Source organism: Lipophrys pholis, assembly GCF_963383615.2.
Source record: "Lipophrys pholis genome assembly, chromosome: 11".
Classification (NCBI taxonomy): domain Eukaryota; kingdom Metazoa; phylum Chordata; class Actinopteri; order Blenniiformes; family Blenniidae; genus Lipophrys; species Lipophrys pholis.
Genome location: NC_137631.1, coordinates 25,562,489 through 25,583,026, shown reverse-complemented (window position 1 = coordinate 25,583,026; position 20,538 = coordinate 25,562,489). Strand labels below are relative to the sequence as shown.

Here is a 20,538-nt window from a genome sequence, read left to right as displayed (position 1 = left end):
TAGCTGCAGTGGCTGATTTGGAATATGATGATTGATTCGTTAGACTATATTTCAAGCTATTTGCATTGGACTAAAACCTGTATATTGTCTTTGTAAACCAGATGTAAATATGCTCTTATAAATTAAGAAAATTTAAATGGATGATTCTTGATCAGTTGAAACTTTTAAGTGTTTTTGTAATACTAACCTGCAATTATCTCCGTTGCAGTGATGTTTCATTGAAATGATGTCGCTAAAGAAACGGCTTTTCCTTCTGTTTGGTTGTTGCCAGTAAACAGTGTAACTGAAAAAGCCATTCGTTCTACTCTGAAACAATAAGGATGAGCTTGGGCTTATAACAACGTGACAACCGGAGTGAACTTTTTGTGTGTTGGAAGAAGAGACTTTACAATTGGGATTTACTCATGACATGTCTACTGTATATTATGTGCAATGTGTATAATTGCATGTGTGTCTGCATCTGGATGAGGAAGTAACCTGGAGAACCAACTCTACTTCAAGGAGGATCCCTCAAAACAATTCCCAATGAGGTGGTAGTGTTCTTCTGCAGATGCTTTGGAAAAAGCGTCTTGAAATGGTTCTCCCCTCAGGAAGATGGTAAAGGTCAATTAAAACCCAAACTAGAAGACCGACAAATAGCACGTATCCTATGGGACATTTTTTTTCTTTTTCTCGTGAATGGGACTGAAAGCAAATTCGTTGTACTCAGTGAAGATTTGATTCGCAAGCTGCTGGAAAATTTAAAGTGCTCCTCTTGCACCACCTTCAGGTCAAAGTGGTGTATTGCAGACGAAAACTAAATGGTTGCGATCTGAGCAGATTTTAAAAAAGAATATATTTTGTTGTGCAGTATCTACTGTGTACTGTTTCAAAAATCAAAATAATATACAAGGGGACTTTCTGAAAAAAAATATATGCACGAATATTCAAATGGTTACATCTGAAAAAAATGCCCTAATATTCCTCACTCGATCACTCTTTAATTACTTGCACTATTTTAAGCATTGCGATGGGGGGAGCCCCTGTGCTTTGTATTTAAACTTCCACTGCCGCGTTGTTTGCGGAAGATCAATACACGAGGGAAACTAGTGTATCTCTTGATAATGGTCTGAATGATACTTTTACATAGTTTCGCATATGTTGTTTCAAGTAAATACATTGTTTATGCGTGCGGGAAAAAAATAAGCATATCTTCCTTTTTCTTAGCAATAAGGAAATGGTTGCGTAAAATGTGCCAAGTAATAAGAACTAAATTTGGTATTAAAACAAACTCTGATAACTGAGTTATACCTGCTGTAACTTAGGTTTTTACTCATTTATCGGCCACAGTAGTTCCCTTTAAACACCGGGCGCATTGTCACATCGTTGGGTGATTTTGAAAATAGACCTTTGGCCAATACAAGAAACAGGAAAAACTAATTACAAATATCATGATGAATGATTAATCATTAGTGTAAATAATTATATCTTGACATTTTATAGATAACTCGTGTTTAAATATTGTTAAAAACACAGCGCTGGGTAATGTGAATCACCCCTTTTTTACGCTGGATGGTATGACCCTTCCCATCTGTTCAGCTCCGGTGAGACTCTGATTGAAGCAGATTGTGTCGCTCCTCGGTTCGCGATGGCAACTACCCCGACAAGACGGCGTTTGCAACTTTTTCCCTCTTTGTAATGTTACGGAGGCGTCATAAATCGCTGGAGAAACTACTTTCTAATGTGAGAACTAAACGCTACACAACTCCTCCGGCCCGAAAATGTCCCTGGGATGTACAGTTTCTGTGGAAGAGGTCCAGTCCTGGTGGGAAGTCCCCGCCATAGCCCACTTCTGCTCGCTGTTCAGGACGGCGTTCAACCTTCCCGACTTTGAAATAGAGGTAAATTAAAACCACGGCTCTCGAAAGTGATTCTAATGTGTTTGCTTGCGGAAATGAAAAGTTGTTTGTGTCAGCTTTTTCTTTGGTGTGCGGCGTGTGTCTCAGCACAAGCCGGTGTAACTAGTTGCGCGGTTAACCAGCTTAGCTGTTCCCGTGAAGTTCTCGTGCCGGACGGTGACTAACCGGCGGTCCTTTTTAAGGTCGCGAGCTCGTTAAGCTAAGCTAAGGTTAGCTGTGAAGGCTAATTGTTCGTCTTAAAAGTTGAAAACTGACTTGGAAGGAAGAAAACACCCAAAACAAACAAACTTCGATCCAGTTGTGCGACCAGGTGTAATTATTGCATATTGCAGTGATGCTCTCGTGGATCGTCGTAACTCTAGATAGAGTTCTTCTTCCACCATGTGCCTCTCGTTTGTTTTCGTTTTGCTCGGCGTCGTGTTTTTGTTTGCGAGCGACTAATGTGTCAGATTATTTACACCCCCTCCGCCCACCCTTCAAAAATAACTTAATCTGAGATGGCCTGTTCGGATTAAATCGTTGAATATCGTTTACATTCTCATAAAACGATATAAATTGTTCTGGCTAATATTGGATCTTTGTGGCAGAACTCGTACAGTAATATAAGCTACTGATGTGAGTCATGCAACGGCGTTTGTTTTTGTTTTTTTTCCCTTCCTGTCTGATGAAATTAAGTTCACGGCTTGAGGTTTCAGTTTATTGTCTCGGAAAGCCATCTGGCTTGGGGTAGCCATAGGGACGCAGATGCTGTTGAGGCATTGTTTCCTCGCCCAAGTCCAATTTTGCTTCAAGAAACGAGGGTTTAAAAGCGTTTGTTTACGCAGAAAATAAAATTCTACAGTAAGTCATCAAGGTGGAAGCCTCCGTTTGATATCCCAACGGAATCTATCACAGTACCGTGACACAAATGAACTTTTATTACTCGATTCGAGCCGATTCTTCTCGTTTGAAATACTGCAAAGTCAAACGTGCGCACTCCGTATCCAACGCTGCATCAGGTTTAATGAAGGTGGTTTTAGCTCGCCGAGGAATGATTGCACTTTAAAAGAAACTGGTAAGGTCAACATCACGCATCAACAGTCTCCATCAGTCAGCCACCCATCCATCCCCACCCCCTTCAGGAGAGAAACACGTACGCATTCGGGCTTTGTTGTTAAACGAAGTGCGAGCCAGATGGGGGATCGCGTTGCGCCCAGTTTACATGAAAGTTGAAAATGTTGTGCTGTTGCTTTGTTCCAACTCCCCGAGGACTGGGGTTGTATTTACCCCATCATTACATCGAAACTGAGAAGAAGTTATGTATATCCAGGGATTCGACCGGTCGAGCCTTCTAATTTTAACTTTACAAGTGCTTGTGTAGTATAAACATGGTCTGAGCCTTTCAGTTGGAGGACGGTGCTGTTGTTGTTACACTCGGTGAATGATGCAGTCTTCAAATGTTCCCATAACAGAGCACATTTGTGACTACACCCCATCAGATAAATTTTTATGTATATTTTAATTTGTACATTAATTTTATACTGTGACATCTAAATCAGATGCAGAACCGTTGAATGTCACAAATTCATAGTCATTGTGTGTAGATGCTTTTATAATAATTGATTGTGAATTCAAAGCTAGTTCATTGTATGTGTCCTTTAATGAAAATGTAGCACCATTATGTGTCTTGGACCTGCAATTTAAGCTTTTGTTTTACATGTTGTCAAGTCCCTCTCATTTTGTTACATGTTTGTTGTCTAGGATCCAGTTTGAATGCTTTCTATCTAATCTACTGGAACATACAATTATTCTAACTGCTGGGTTCTCCTTGGCAATAACCGATTTGTTCTGTGTTACAAGCTTGAACAGTGACCATTGAGTTTTGTCAACAAAACCCACTTACAACTTGATGGGAATGTGTTTTTATCCAGCTGGGTTTACTTGTTTACAAACTACAGTAATGTACACATCATTACACATTTTGTTTGAAGCTTGAAGCAAGAATAGAAAACGATAAATGGCAACTTCTATTTTTTTGCAACTGTTTCACCTCTTCCGACGAGGTTAAGGTTAATGTCTGTTTGTAGTAAATCATCAGAAATGTTTTTTGTCAGTTTGTTTCTTGATAATTGCTTTGTCATTAACCTACTTGTTTCCACACTCGGTAGCATTATATTACTGTGGTTTGGGTATTTTATTTTCATCTTTTTCATGGCACCTTTCAAAGCTGACAACTACTCATCTAGGCAATAAGTCTGCATAGCGCTTGGCCTTGTGTAGTTTGACATCTATGTGCCCCCTACCATTTAGTATCTAAAGTGGGCTTATGGGTAGAAAGAGTTTCACACATTAAAAATGAATATTTCGTCTAAATCAAAATAATTAAATTGTTGAATATGCTGGCAATGTGGTTCTTTGCAAAGTTTCTGCACTATGAAGACAGGATCTTTGGAAATTCTTTTGGCACAGTCCTCCTTTATCAGACTGGTTCATGTTATTTTGCTCCAGTGGTGCTGCTCTGCTAACTCAAATATTCAGTCTGACTTTTGCTGTTTGGACCTTTGGTTCCACCGTGTTTACTCTCGGAGGACTTTGTGTTGTCGAAATAAGGGGAAACTTGTCAAGCAGGCAGGCTTGTTTTGCTTAACGCTACATTGCGGCAACAAGACAAGCTGGCCGGGGCACTCTCAGCAAATGTAGGCATTTAGGCACATTATCACTTCGCTCTCCCTTCTGTCTGGGCTTGTTTTGTCAGGGGTGCTGAAAATTAATGAGGCACTTATGGTTGCATAAATAATAATTACATTTGACTTTTGTTCTAAACATTAAACCTAACTGTGGGTAATTATCTGAAAACTATCCCCTCTGCTTCTGAGTGATGTTTTTAACTCTCTGTCAGCGTTTGGTTTTGTGATCTAAGTCCGCTTAATTTGCAATCCTATCTCTGGATGTAAGGGTTGAATTACCCAAGTACTGAAGGGGTTGCTGAATAAGGGGGCAAAAAGTTCCTGCCACGTCATCAGACATGATGGAGGGCGATGTGTTGAGTGAGTTTACTCAATTCTGTTCTTTACTTTCTTAACCTTATCAGTCATTCATTGTGGACATAGCTGCAGTTATCCTGTGTCCATCTTTGCTACTGCGTTTCTTCAGTGGGAAGGGGTCAGTATGACCTGGGCACCTCTGCATGACACTGGTTTTAGGTATTGATCCATCCATCCCATCTTTAGAGATCTGTGTTATCCATAGCTTTGTAAAAAAAATTTCTTTATCACTTCATACAAGTTCCGGCTGTGGAGCACTCGAGCTGGTTCCTGCTGACTATGGGGGAAGGCTCTTTACACACTGCACAGGTTGCCAGGACAGACACACACGTGTAGTCACACTTACAAGCAATTTAGATTCACTAATTAGAAATGCATGAAGCTTGAATTAGGTTGTCCTGGCGACATTCTAGAAATGACCAGTACACCACTTTCTGTTTTTATAGGTGTTTCCAATAAAATATTTTCTTTGGTGGCACTTTACAATATGAATGACAAGACTGGTCACTGTTGTCGAGAGGACAATTTCTAAAATCGTCTTATGCAATTGAAAAATAACACAAAATATGGTTCAGGTCTTTTGTCAGTCAACACAATCAGAAAGAATATATTCATACAACTTTCAATTTAATACAGGTCTTCTCATGTCTCAGATAAGCCTAGGAATAATACTTAGATAATTGTAAGATAGATGTTGGCTTTCAGTTTTGCCTCTCTGAATTGATCTGTCTGGAGACTTGTCCTCAGGTTTTTTTTTTTTTTTATTTGAATCTTAATTTAAAAAATTGTTTGTACAAGCTGCTAATTGATGGGGAGACTTTTCCTCAAAGTAGTCATTGATCAGTCTGTATTGGATTGTGAACATTAAACACTACAAATTGTTTTGAGCCAGGAGCTTGAATAGAGGGGTGTAAAGCTTTTCCACTCTTTCACCGCTGAACACTATGAATTACGACGTGAAATGTGTGACAATCTGCTGGGAAGATATATAGAGCCAGTCCTATCAAAACACCTGATATGCAAGTCCTGCTATATACCGTTCCTGAAACACCTGTTTCTTTGGGGTCATAATGGGTAGTTCAGTCATAAATTCCACGCATGAGATCTTGGGTTTTGTGAGGCCCTCGTGAAAGTGCTACCATAACAAACTCTGCGATCCACTTGGGTAGTGTTGCTGCAGTTCAGTTGTGGCAGCTCTTTTCTTTCTACGGTGCTGGTTAGTGATAATGGAGTCAACCCCCAGTTTCCTTGGCTGGCCTTACAAAACAGCCCCTTGCACATTGTTCGTGAGCTGATACACTTCACTGTCACTGGTTTCCACTTTCCTCTGTTACAGGAAGCAAGCTGGAAAGAAAAGGCTGTATGTATATGTTGTGTGTGTGGATGTGGATGAGGGAGTTGAGTGGGAGAGATGGAGAACAAAGTAAGCTTGAGTGGGAGGGAAGAGAAAAGTAGAGAAAAGTGTCCTCGAGATGGAGCGCAAGGCAGCAAGGAAGCGAAAGCACATTAGTATGATCTACACTAAGGCATCCCAGGGTCAACATGGCTGACCACTTTGCCTGGCTTTTTGTCTCTGTGGCTTATGCTGAGTTTCTTGGCTTCGTCTCTGTGAAATGATGCCTGAAATCCTCCAGCCAGCAGACACTGCAGGCTTCTGTTGCTCCATCCTCATTGCCAGACATGGTCCTTCATGCCAAGGACCTCTGTTCTTGTCCTCTTGTCAGTCCGTGGTCTGCTGGCAGCCTGTTTGGCACTTTGTCACACTTTTATTTCATGTATCTTTATCAACAGCCTGTCATTGTATGAATTAATTTAATCTCGTACTTTCCGTACCATAGTTATTTGTGGTCATAATGTCAAGTAAATTACACAGGATTGCGCTTACATGTCCCACAATTAGTCTGAGATGTTTTAACGTTTTTCCTCCCCTGATGTTTAATAACAGTCACTGAATTCTTGTTAGATTGTGACACTATCGAAGGCATTATGTGACATTTGAACAGAAGTACCCTATTTTTTCATCTTGTTGAATAATCTTTTGAACAGGAACTACTCTTTGCCATAGTGTCCTTGTTTTAACATCAAACGATTGACGATTAGACCCGTTTGTCCTGATTGAAAAAGGTGCAGCACCTGAGCTATCATCACATAAGTGATTTATATTACTAAAACATGAAGCAGATAATGTATCACCACTTGACAACCGTGGCATAATTGTCCATGCTTAAATTGTACGGTTACATATATGAAACAATATGTCATTACTTTTTATCACGTCTTTTGTTAAAATCATTGAAACTTGTTTTTAACCAGATAGGCTTTTGAGGATCTAATTAGATTGATTAGCAACCCTGCAATTGACTGATTTGAGTTTGATTGTTTTATTTCTTCTGATGTCTGGATGATGGCCACAAGTGAAGCGCTTCGCTGGTGAAGTACAGTTGTAGGTGGGTTTTTTTTCTCACGGATACCAAAAGAAAAAGAATCAAAACTAGTTCTCTGTCCAAACTGCGTCTTCAATCAGTAGATTGCATCAGAGCCCACACCTTTATGGTGACTGTCATAAAGGCATGGAGGAAGTGGGATGGTTACAATTATGTCTGTGCATGAGACCAGTGATGTAACATTTCCACTCATTTCAGGGCCTGATTAGCTCGAGAGAAACGCAGCACTATGCACATGTCTGCATCTCTGATCAAAGAAGTGATTTTTCAGTTGACCTTATTTAAAATGCCTATTTAGACAGATTTATTTCAGTTACCAGTTCTCCTTCTCTATGACTTCCTCTTCACTCGAGCTGCAGAACATGTAAAACATTGAAAGCAGACGTGAAAAACTGGATCGAGAAAGTTTTTTTCTTGTCAAACATGGGGTTAAAAGCCCTTTTTTGTTTTTGATATATTCTTTCACACCAACGTGTATGTTTTCATTGGTTTAATCACAGCCATAAATGTTTTTAAAGTTGCAAAAGTCTGTTTCTCAATATACCCTGAGCTTTTAATACTCTCTTGCCTACACTCGTCCTGCCTAGGTGTTTTCTCTGCAAATTATATTTCGTTTGAAGCTTATGTAGGTGTGCACAAACCATACACCAACTGTGCTTTCCAGTTTGTTTCGTTGCACCGGTTATTGTAGGACAATGCACACCTGCTATTATTGTTAATAGTTTGAGATGTTCATGTCATCACGTATTTGCCAACATGGCCACACCTATCATCAACATGAATGGATGTCTTATTAGCCTCTCCGGGTGTGCATCAAATGTCTCGCCAAGCTTTCATCCTTTTACACTTGACATCAAAATGTGTGTTGTATCTAGCTTTTTTGACGTGAATATTATGTACACTCAGCGTCCTCATTAAGGTCAGACTGACTTTCATCTGTGCACATTGTTCAGCTCATGTCATGTCTTCATCGTGTTTTTGCATGGGTTAAGCCACAACCCAACCTGTTAGCCACTGAGTCCATTTTTCTCTAGTTTACATACACAACTACAGCCACTGAGCGTTTCCAAAATGCTCCCCGTCCCTAAACACACCCCACATGACACAAAGACATTCTCTCTGCTGCTGCTGTCGTGAATGTGTTGCTTGTGCTGCTAAGTCATACCAAACCTCTCTGCATGTTAGCAGTTTTGTTGCTGATATGATGAGAATCTTTTGTAAATGAAGAAGGGGTCGTCAGTTAATGGGTGTTTTTTGCCAGTGCTATTCATGGGAAGCACACACTTGAGCTCACCACAACAATTATAGAAGAGGGTTGTTCTTGCTGTGTGGATTTGTATTTCAAACTAGTGCTGAAAATGGTAACAAAGCAACCCCGACTAAGTTTGCAGGGGTGTAAAATATCTGATTGCCGTCTGTTCTGCTCTTTCATGGGACCAAGTACAAACTGATTGCAATTCAGTCTCTCCTCTACTTATGTCAGGCAGCTTCTCGTCATAACAACCTCTCAAACTATGCATTTGCCCACTCCCTTTACCTTTCCATATCTGCGTTTGTGATTACCATCACTTCTACCTCTGTCACGTACCCAACGACAGCCCCTCTGCCCCATCCCTTTCTCGAGCCCCAGTCGTCTCCCTGTAAGGGCGCCCCAGCCCCTGGCATCACCATGACTAAACCCCAGATGGTGGTTCTTTCTTTCTGTTCCCCCTGGAGGGTGGAGGCTCTTCAGTCAGACTGGGTGCTAGTTGCTGCCACGGCAGTCGTTTTGTGGAGGGGGCTCCAGTGTTTTTTTTGAAAAGCGCCCACTGTGATTGTAAAACAAGATTTAGTCCTATTAGATCTGGTAAATAAGTGAGAGCAGACTGCCTGTGAGCATGTCCTTGTTTCTGTTGTCTTGATAGCAAATGGATTAACGGGGGAGGGGGGAATGGGATGGCGGCTTATGTGTCGCTTCATCATGGCCCAACTTCAGATAGACGCACACTTTCCAGATTTCCACTTTTTTGTACATTATAACTGCAAATACACACGGATGATGTTGCCAGTCTGGCATCAAAGGAGCTGCTTGTATAGCTGTAACAAACATGGTTGGACTGAAATGTGGCAGGACATCACTGGCATAAAAAAAGTGAAGTAGGAAAACAGTGGATTTTTCTAGGAGAACAAGTGCATCTGTTGTGGTCATGAACAGGGATTGCTGACTGGTGACATTAATTGCTGATAGTTTAGTGTCAACGTCAAGCCGCTTTTCCTCTTTTGTTATTTCCAATGAGGTGAATTCAGCCACCACACAAATCAACAATGATCCTGTCTCATCTCACATCTATAACATTTCATTTATCCCTCGCATCCCTTCTCCTTTCTGTTCCCTCTGTCCCACCCACTGGCACATCCCTAGCTCAGCCCTTCTTACAGCCGTATAGACACCAACCTCTGACATTTTCCCTTCCAGATCAGGCTACAAATAATGCCTTCAAAACTTTTTCACACTCCATGAGTACCACCCAGAGATCAAGAACCTTTTTGCACGTATTTTTTTTAATGCCCTCTCTAGAATGCACTGCGGGGGGGGGGGGGGTTGTAAGAAGCAGCTGCCCCTCCCCCAGTTGTGATTGACAAGTGAGAGCAGCAGTACATGCATCAGATGGTTTCACATGGGGAGTGTGTGCTCAGGGGGGGAGGTAGAAGGGCACATACACAGTTTTTTTTTCTGCCAGCTCCATTGTTGAAGCTCCCCATGGTTCCTTCTCTCTGTCTCCAGTCTGGAGCTGCATCCCTTCAGTTTTGCTTTTTCACTCTGTATCTTTGCAGTTGTTGTGAAACAGGGATGAGAAAACTTTCAGTGAGACTGCGTGAGGAGGTCACCAGACCAGGTCTCATCAACTGGGGTGTATGTGTTTAGCTTGCAAGATTCTGTTGTGCCGCTTTATTGAAGTGTTTGTGTGTGTGATGCAGCTTCGTAGAGTGGAGGCTAGCAAGGTGGATGTGTTGAAACCTCATAGTGGAAAAAGACACTAGGTAAGGAAAGCATTATAAACTACCCAAAGGTCGAATCAGCTTTAGGGATTTTCTTCCAAATATCTGTGAAAGTTTTTTCAGAACAATGCTGAGTTGCCAAATGAAAACACAGAAGGAGGGGTTTTATCTGCAGGGTTTCATGGGGCACAAACTGGCACAGTCTTGGAGGAACAACTTTGGCTGCAGGAGGCCAAAATTTAGATAAAGACTTCTGGTTGAGACTTTCTGAACATTTAAAACCCAGTGTATAACTTTACATTGTTAGTTTTCCACATGTTGACTGGTGTAAATATAAATGTATATTTTTAAGAGCAGTAATAGTGTATGTTGGAATTTCCAAAGTGGGTGTTAGTATTTCAAGATATTATAGACTCAGATATTGTGGAAACAGTATATCGGCCAGTAAGATATGGTACGGTAACGTCATCTTTGATCAGTTGCTGTAGCTTTCCTCTAGGTCATTCATGTTGGTCTTCTTAGTCAATCTTAAACAGTGCTGACCACCCACACATGCTGAGTTTGTGAGCAAATGAAATAGACTAAAGCTGTACACAATTTATACATCCATCCCTTAATCCATTTTCTGGAGAGAAAAAAACGGTCTGGGATAGGCTCCAACCTTGTGGGAGGCTGGAGCTTATCCAAGCCACCACAGGCCATAGGGCACAACAGGTCTCTGCTGTTGGGTGCACAGTGTCCACAGTGTTTTATTCCTTATTAAAAATGCAACAGGTTTCATCAGTTCGGGCGTATCCCATCTGCGGAAATTGAATTCCAATCCAGCTTTACCGACTACAGCAGTGTCCAACTATAAAATTAAATATTGTCACACATATCATAATAACCTGAACACATTTGTACATCTAATTGACACTTAAGTGACTCGCATGACTGTCGTCTTTACCAGGGGTATGCAACTTAAACACTCAAAGAGCTATTCGGACTCGTTTCCCACTGAACAGAACCTAATCAGTCATGAGTTGGCTTTTATTTCAGATTACCTTTGCCTTACACAGTCACGCTGGCCAGCCCCTCTGTGTGTATGCATGAGCCTGTCCATCCACTGGGATGTTATGTGAATCAGGAAGTTCAGTTTTATACAAGTAAGTTGATGATTTAGTTTCGTAAAAGCTAACCATGAAAGTGCGTGAGACTCTGCTGTGCTGGGTGGCCTCCCATCTCCTGTGCTTAATGTTCCTCACCCACATAGTCAATGAACCAGTCCAAGGCAAAGGGTCTCCATCTGTCTGGGATGAGCCTGGCTCCGGAAGGATCTATTCGATGGTCATCCCTCACCTCCTCCTCTTCCTCTGCCACCTGTCCCACCTGGCCCCGGCAGTGAAACTATATAATAAAACTGGGCTGAAAGTTGAAACTTACGTGACACTTGTGGAGAGTATGAGCTATATTTCGTGTATGTCACTGTTCTCATATTGTGCCTCAGCTGATGTAGAACAACCTATGGTCTTTTTACTGTTTGCACATTTTCATGAACAAATTCTCATTGCCTGCAGGCTCCTTTCATTTGAATGCCTCAGGAGGTCAGAGCAGGAATGTTGACATTGAGGGCACAACTTTTCACACTGGCCGCAGCACACAGTTTGTAAATCAGGGCTTACTACGCAGGCAAATCAGCCATCAAGCTCTTGTTTTGATGCATCTGGCAACAAACTGAGGGATGCTGATGCTTTCCTCTGATCAGATGAACCGTACATCCTGAGGATGCGAAGGCGTTTTCCTGTGGTTTTACGACTGCGTGTGCATGTTTGTCATGTGGCAGGAGGTGGTTACGTGTGGGGGTGGAGGGTGTTGTCAGATGATGGCTCCTGGAGGAACCATGTGTGAGTTGAAAGTGGGAGGGGGTGGGGGAGGAAGAAATAAAGAAAGAAGCATATGAGAGGAAGAGAAGAGCCTTTACACAACAAACAGGCCTCCCTTCCCCCTCAAGCTATCCATGCACACATCCTCCAACTGTTGGTGATATAGACCCCGGAGGAGCTGTTAACGGCAGTGGCATGGAAAGTCTCTGCAATGAGGGTAGCCAGAGAGGCCAACCCCCTGATACTACAGGCTCTGTGGATTTGCTACAGCCTTGAAGCTGCTGATGCAAACACTGCTCTACTTCTTGTCGCAGCCCATTCATAATCTCTCCCCTTTCTCTTTCTCTCACTAGTATTAGCCAAACACCAAATCTCAACTCACTTTTTCCTCTCTCTGCAGATATGGATTGGGACACACGATAGCACCATTAGTGTCCATCGAAAAAAGCAAATTTCTTGTTTATCTACAAATGCAGACGCTTTCGTCATTGCTAGAAGTCTCTTGGCTATTTTTTATTTTTTATTTTTTATTTTTTAAAGCTTCAATATTGTCTTTACTTTCAGCTCCTCTCACTTGATTCATGTGCCTCATAACATTCAACATTGTCATTATCATACAAAACATGGACTTTGCGTTTTGTCCCAATAGTATCATAGGTACCATATCATACAGCAGATGCACCCAGAAGGCAGCTTTATTGAATACACAGTCAACCCCTGTTGGGTCCTTTCTTATAGGACAGCTGTGACTGCTTAATCTCTGGTTGTTCCCTCTTGCCCCAACACCAGTCTGCAGTGTTCCAGTAAATGTTTTACTTCTAAACTACATTATAATACATAATTACACTAAACTAAGTATAGTGTAGGTTTAACTTCCCCAGTTTTATATATTTGTATTTTGGATTACCTTCTTGTTGCCTGTTGGGCATACTTTCTCGCAAACTTATGTCTTTTCTTTCTTTTTCTTTTTTTCTGCATCTTTTTCTTTTGTAGTCAACTAAATGACAGTAAAATGTCAATCACAAAGTCACTTCCAGTCCTAACAGAGAATCATAGTCATCAAAGACAGGGAATTCAACTCGGCCTGTGAGCCATGTTTAACAAAGCTTGGCAGGGGGTCGTAATTCCAGTTTGACACCCGTTGACTCAGTCAGAAGTTGTCACAATGCATGTCTGAATAAGCAGTTACCTGGAAGAAGATCAAAGCATTGAAGGTGTGAGCTATTGCCGAGACATGTCTTTTTATCAGGAGAATTTCAGTTTTTTTTCCTGTGGAGGAACTGAGAATTCTGGGAAAGCTTTAGTATTTGAATAAAAGTCGTTGACACCAGATTAGATCTTGGGTACTATTAATACTAATATCATTATTTTTAGCCTGTATGTCTTTTCAGGAAGGGTGCCTTTCAAGTATCAGTCAAAGTATGCAACAATGCGGGCTTGGGTTAGCTAAAGATATTAAAAGAACCAGCATACTTTTGCATTAAGTTGGCCTCTCTGATGTAAAAAGAACGTATGTATTTCTGATATCTTCAGCAGCTTGATTCAATTGTTATGTGCATGCAGACACACAACATAAAAATGGCAGTAGCAACAGAGGCAGTATAAGTTGTTTTTAGCCATGTATCCATTCTAAAACATACATGTTGGCTTTTGTGGCTAACAGTAGTTGGTTTCTTCACTGATAAAATGCTTCCATTTCATGATGGTAGTCTGTGAAGGAGCATTAGGTGTAACAGGGCCTTGTGAAAAAGTGTAAAGGGACAAGTGGTAAGACGTGTTGTCGCCACAGGTGTTATCTCTCACACTGCTATTGAGTACATGGACAGACTACACATCAAACGAAACAATCCAAATTTGTATTTTTCAGATTTTTCCCTCCTTAACAATGGTTCAAAATTACGACCTCTCTATATTGCCGTGCACAGTTACAGTGGACCCTACAATTGGGTGGAGTGGGGACATTGTGTGGAGGTAGAGCAGAGATAAGGAAGACAGAGAAAGGAAAAGACTGGGGTGGAGAGTGAAGTAAGGGTGTTGTCAGGGGAATAATAGAATGCCTCTGAGGCCCTTACAAGCACTGGGCAGCAAGGCAGGGGGAGGAAAAATGGTGTGGTAGAGAGAAATAAGAGGTTAAGCCAGCAAGAGATGCAGAGAGAGAAACAGCAGGGGAGTGTGGTGAGAGAAGTGGCAAATACCTTCGGGGTGAATTGCTGATTGCAAGCCAGGCCCACAGAAGGACTGAAGTGATGACACACCTTTTGAGTAAGCCTTGACTCACCCTCCAATCTTTGTCCCAGTTTGTGAAATGAATCGCTTGTTTTGTTTGCTGCAGTAGCTCTGTGATAAATCTGACAGTTTAGTTTTAAGATTTATATCCTTTAAAGATTATCACCTGACCGGCATTCTTATCGTTAAGTCTCATTGATCATTAATTTGAAGAGGTCAAAGTACTGCAGTCTTCTGTTTATTCTGCTGAGACATGTACAGTGATATTTGGTAAAAGTGTGTTTGTGTCTGTTGAGTTAGTTTGTGAATGATTTCCACTGACGTATACAGACTAGTTCTTGGTGTGACAGTAGACTATTTAACCTGGAAATGTCCCATTTACCTGGATCTCAAGGGTTCTTTCATCTTTTTGTCTTTGTGCAAAAAGATCAGACACAAGTTTAGCAGAGCATATTGAGATGTTTACAAAGTACAACATTTTGTAAGCTGTTTTGATGATCAAAACCATGCAAATGGGAAAGCTGAATTTTCTGATTTGTGAATACATTTGAATGTGTACTCGCATTCTTGATATGTGTAAACAATGAAATGTGTTTTGTTCATAATATTGAAGCATAGAAACTAAGTTTATATGCTATATATGACAAGTATTGACAGGAATTGATGTGGATTCTCCAAGTTGAGAAATCAGTTTTTTAATATCCCATGTGAGAATTTGAACATGGTCACAATCCATATTTTATTCAGCTCTTACACCACAATCGCTCTGTCCTATGTATTCTTCCCATTTTGTTGAGGAAGTGATAAAATACATTCTCTAAACTAGCCACTGTAATATTTCTAAAGTTGGCCTTTTGGTCTATGAAAGGTTCTTGGTTACTCCCCAGAAGAATAAGTAAAACTACTGAAGGGCTAATGCTCTCCATAGTGCTTTGGACTATGAAAAAGGTCCTCCAGGCTCTGAATAAGTCATACGGGGGACTTAGGCCCTGTTTACACGAAAACGTTTCACGTGACAACACCTAATCCGCTAAAAAAAAAGGAGTGCGTTTACACTGCAGCAGCGGACACAGAGACAATGATGTAGTTAGTATGCCGGGCCATTGGTGCGCGCTGTTGCTTGATTTTGTAATAAAACTACACAGACACGTGTGCCGAGAACAATACACTATAAACGTGAAGAAAATGGAGAGCACTCGACATCCGCATGGACTGATGACACATCGGATGCTATCAGGGGTGAGTCTCAACTAGTAAACTACTGATATGGATGATAAAACTAGAATATGGACCGCGAGTCGTACCACTAGGTGGCCGCCATGTTTGTTTACAACTGGATGAGCAGGAGGGAGGGGTAGAGATGTGCATGCGCAGTTAGAGGCTCTGTAGCCTCCAGATAGTCTCTGCAGGAGGGATTTGCGCTGTGAAAGAATCTTTCCACCTTGGGAGCCGGATTAAAAACGGATACAGTGCATCCGCAAACTGGTGCCGTGTAAACGGACCCCCCCAAAAGTGAAGAAAGTTTTGCGGACACACTCGAATTCGTTGTCGTGTAAACGGGGCCTTATTGAGTGGAAAGGGTCTCACATCACAGCAGGGTGTCTCCTGCAGACCTTCGTCAAGTTAAGTGTTCCTTAGCACCGTCTGCTCGGGGAATTGGCCAAGCAGATGGATGCATGATGGAAGAAAGGGTGCACACATAACATTAATTCCCCTTTATTTTGCTATCTCAGGTGGTGTGTGGCACTTTAAAGTTGGGAAGGGTGCTATTAATCCAGGAGCTGCATGAGCCCTCCGCTCTGCTGTGCTATAGTCAACCTTCCTCCTATTCCCCAGCCATGGCCCCAAGTTTTTGAAAGTGTGATCAAAGTGCAGTTTTTCTCTGATGGATGGGCTCGCTGTGGCCAAGAGGCAGCCTGATGGGGACCTGGAAGGGGAAGAGAACATGCAATGGGGTCTCTTTGAACTTGAGCAAATGATGCAAACTATTCTCTTTGTGATCATAACTTGTGGCCACGAAAGATATCTTCAGCTGACTAACAGACATAGGTGTGCGCAAACTCCGTGACATTACATTATTGGCAGGTATATCATCTAGGCCTTCACTATCTTTGCTCTATTGCATCAGTGTTGTTGCGAAGATATTAACAGTAAACTGAATACCAAAGTGTGGAAGTTTCAGAGATGGGGGCCAAATTTCCCCCCCCAAGGCTTACAAGAACTCCAAATGAAAAAAAGAAACATTCAAGAAATGATTTGAGCAAAGAGCAAAATGTTTAAGTAATTATATACAACTTCTTACTCTGTGTACATATTCATGCTTTGTTTTCAAAATTATTCAATGCTCACTTATAATAAATACACTTCTTAGTTATTATAAGAAGCTTATTTGTGGTTGAACTACATTTTATTCCCTGAAATGTGACGTCACATTTATCACCAAATCAGTGATAAGTGTCTACTAGGTGGAGATTAACCTGGGAGGTGAAAAGTTTGTATACCGAGTGCATGTAAAATGTTCTTTCCTACATTTATATTGGAATGACCATAAAAAAGAAAAACATTGAACAGCACTCCTGCCAATATATGGTAATGATTTGAGCACCTGCATCCAAACAATGTCATCAAAAACCCTTCTTATTGATATCAGTAGGAAAGATTAAATTGTCTGTACTTACCAGAGTGTGGCATCAACATCGAAAGTTTGTCTGATATGGTCACAGAGAGGTAAACAGTGAATGTTTGTATGAGTGCTACTGTTTCTCCTCATGGGCAGTTCTCTAATTTGGACTAAAGTTGAAAGAGTAGAGTTTGCCCTGTTTGATTTGTGGTCACACTGGCATTTTAAAAATTGTAACAAAAGATGTAAACAGAAAGCTGTTGTGAAATGCCGTATTTGACATAACTTCCAGGACCTATACCACAACGTGATGGACAAACTATATGCCATATTAGACTTGTGGAAATGTGATGTTGGTGAGTCTGATAAAAACGGCAACACTTATAAAAACTTTCAAAAGACTCTGTTTTCTTGTATTTCTTGATATAATTTGCTTCAAGGATAAAAAAAAAATCCAAAGCCCATCATCTCATGTGTATGGATTGTTTAGAGTGCTTTGGGCTATTCTACTTTTAGACTTTTACCAAACATTACTCGGTTTGTGTGGAAGCAGACTGATTGCGGCTTTTCAAATCGTCTCTGTCCTCGTTTGGTGCCCGTTGGGGTTCAAATGGGACCACTGCCATAAATGGACTGCATTGACCAAGCAATTGCACAAGGTTTCAATTAGCTCAACCATGACAAATACATTTCACTGTATTTTGTACATGGTAAAAATGGCTTGTGGTGAGATTGCTGAGATTTTTATTTAAAAAAAAAAATTCAACTTATTCTAGTTTTTCTAACATTATAGACAAATGCAGTAAAATAAACAAAATATGTGGAAATATTTAAAAAGGGATCACACTACCATTTTATTGGCCCACTTGAGATCCGATAAGGCTGTATGTGACCCCTGAAGTAAATGCAATTTGACTTTCCTGGCTGATCAGTTAAGAGAAGCAAAACTGACTGGAAGTTTGTTAGTACAAATCCCACTGCTGGCAGTTTACCACTGTGGCTCCCTGAGGAAAGCTCTGGATCCTCAACATCTTCCCAGGTGCTTCAGTGCAGCAGCCCACTGCTTTTAGCATGTGTAGTTAGCTATGAAATGGATGGACTAAATGCAGGTAAATGTTTTCCTGAAGGTGATCAATAAAAATATCCTAAATCTATTTTTCTTCTTTTCTATCTGTATAACAGATAAAGGGAAACCGTAGCAATGTTTGTCTTAAATGTCTGGGTACTCTCAGTAGAGTGTCCATCACCCATACACAGCTTCATGCTTAAGCTGGTACCATTAAGGTGAGAAGCAGGAGCGTGCTGTTGCGTTTCATTCCGTTTTTTTTTTGTTTTTTTTTCTTACCTCCAGCAGAACCATTTATCTTATCTTGTTTTTCAACTTCTCTCTCAACCTCCTTGCTGCTGCTCCCCTCCTCCTCTTCTGGTTTTCATCTTGCTGACTCGTTGGCTCCTGGTTTCCGTCATCCTCCATGGCCAGGAGGTGTGTAGGCTAACCTTTGGTGAACCCTGAGCTCACCCAGGTTCCTCTAGAGAGAGGTGGACTGAGGAAAGAAGAGCACAAAGTAATTGAACATGCTTCGATGTCAGTGAGATCATTTTGAACCCTTTTGTTTTCACTTGAACCTGGGATGAGGCTATACCACACAACCCAGTGCAGGATTGGTCAATGAGACAGGAAGAGTGACACAAGAGGATAAGTCTGGGTCTGTTGTTGATGAGAAAACAATCACCAGGAGGGGTTGGGAGTGGTCAGCTTCAAGCGTGCGTGTTCTTCATCCGAAGAGGGACTGGTTGAACTCCAGCCTGAGTGGCTTAATTTTGCAACCTTTATGAAAGGATTAGAGTGTAATGGACACTGACTTAAAATTTGCATTTCTGTCCTATCAGCCTCCTTATTCCCTATCCTTTTTCCTCATCTCCAGAGCCTTGGGGTATCATTGGGGAGAGCAGTGCATGCTGGGAAACCTGTGTGGGGTGCTCTGTCTTGGTTGGTCAGGAGAGGAAAGGAGGGGCCATGGCTTGGTCGCAACTCTCGGCCCCTGCTGCCTGCCATCTTTCCTCAGTGCTTTCAGGTCTTTTAGAGTTTGCTCTGGCGTTTACTGCTGCTTCATAAAACCTCAATGGCTGAAATACAATGCAAGGCAGACGAGGGGTCATGGCTGAACTTGAACCTTTCATACAGCCCAACAACAATTGGCAAACCAAGACACCATATTAAGACAGGATATAAACAGTAATCATCACTTCTTCCAGCTTACCGTGCACTGACATGAACCGTTGCTACCATGCACCAATGATATGGTGCAATCATTTTCTTTGACTGTTTCATCAAATTACCATTTGTCAACACTAAAAATCATATTCTGCTTGAAATTCTTTTGATTTATTCAAGTAGTTAATCAAAATGGATCTTGCTCATCATGCTGGACACTAGGGCCCCTCTTTTACGTAAAGAAAAGTTTCAAGTGAAAATACAAAACTTTCGTAGTGTTTCTGGTGTCGATTTACATGACTAGAGTGCTTGGAATCACTAAAAACACAACTTTCTCAAAACTGCTCCCAGGGTAAAAACTTTTCAAAAACCCTTTGACTCTATTGTGTAAAACGCAACTTTCAGGAAACACTCGGACTCCATCTCCGTGTAGACGGCGGAAACGCTGCTTCTGTGTATGTGCACCACGACCATAGTAAATAGTTCTTCTGGCGGCCTCCAGAGTGCCATGACTAATCGTCTGTGTGGTTTTATCAGAAAAACAAACAACAGCACCCACTAGTGGCTCTACATGAAAAACATGTCTTTGTCAGCGCTTCTGCCATTGCCTTGCACACATTATCATTTTCAAAATGTTGCCGTTTAAATGTGAAACTTTTCTGATATGAAAACTGCATTTTGTCGTGGTTGTCTTCATGTTTGCATTGACACTGTCCTCTTTTGTTGTGTCTAGGAACTGGAGAAAGCCTTGTGTGACCAGGACTTTGATTTCCTTGGAGACCTCATTGCCTGTCTTTTGCAGGGATGCTATCAACGCACTGACATCACGTAAGTGAAATTGTCCATTCAAGGAAAAATTGCAATGCTACATTGGTGTGCTTGTATGACAGCAGCCAAAAGGCACTGAGGTTCTGACAATGTTAAAGAAATATGATGAATATAAGGTCAAGAGAGCTAAAACACTTTCGGGTCACCTTCTTGTCAGATATCAAATTGTGGTGTATGGTTCTTATTCTCCAACACACTGTCGCATGTCTTGAGCCTTGATGGCATTTTCTCACTTCCAGTACATTTTAGCATTTTTATTGTCAATGCTGCTAGGAATAAGATAATGCACAAACATGTTTATTATAAAAGAATGTGACGGACATTCTATTTCTTAAATAAGATGTTTTTATTAGCGGTGGTATTCAGGGGCTTGCTTAATTAACATTTTACTGACATCTTAGGCTGTCTTGTACACGACTACATTTTCAAGTGAAAACACAAAA

General features: G+C 41.2%; 1 protein-coding gene across 1 annotated transcript in view; it reads left to right on the top strand.

Moving 5' to 3' along the window:
- The first annotated feature begins 1,735 nt into the window (after window positions 1-1,735).
- cecr2 (CECR2 histone acetyl-lysine reader) overlaps window positions 1,736-20,538 on the top strand; it is a 36,526-nt gene continuing 17,723 nt past the window's right edge. Inside the window, exons 1-2 of the mRNA XM_080474730.1 lie at window positions 1,736-1,880; window positions 20,001-20,095. Coding sequence (XP_080330856.1) covers window positions 1,761-1,880; window positions 20,001-20,095 — 215 coding nt within the window. The 5' untranslated portion in view covers window positions 1,736-1,760. The remainder of the gene's footprint in view (window positions 1,881-20,000; window positions 20,096-20,538) is intronic.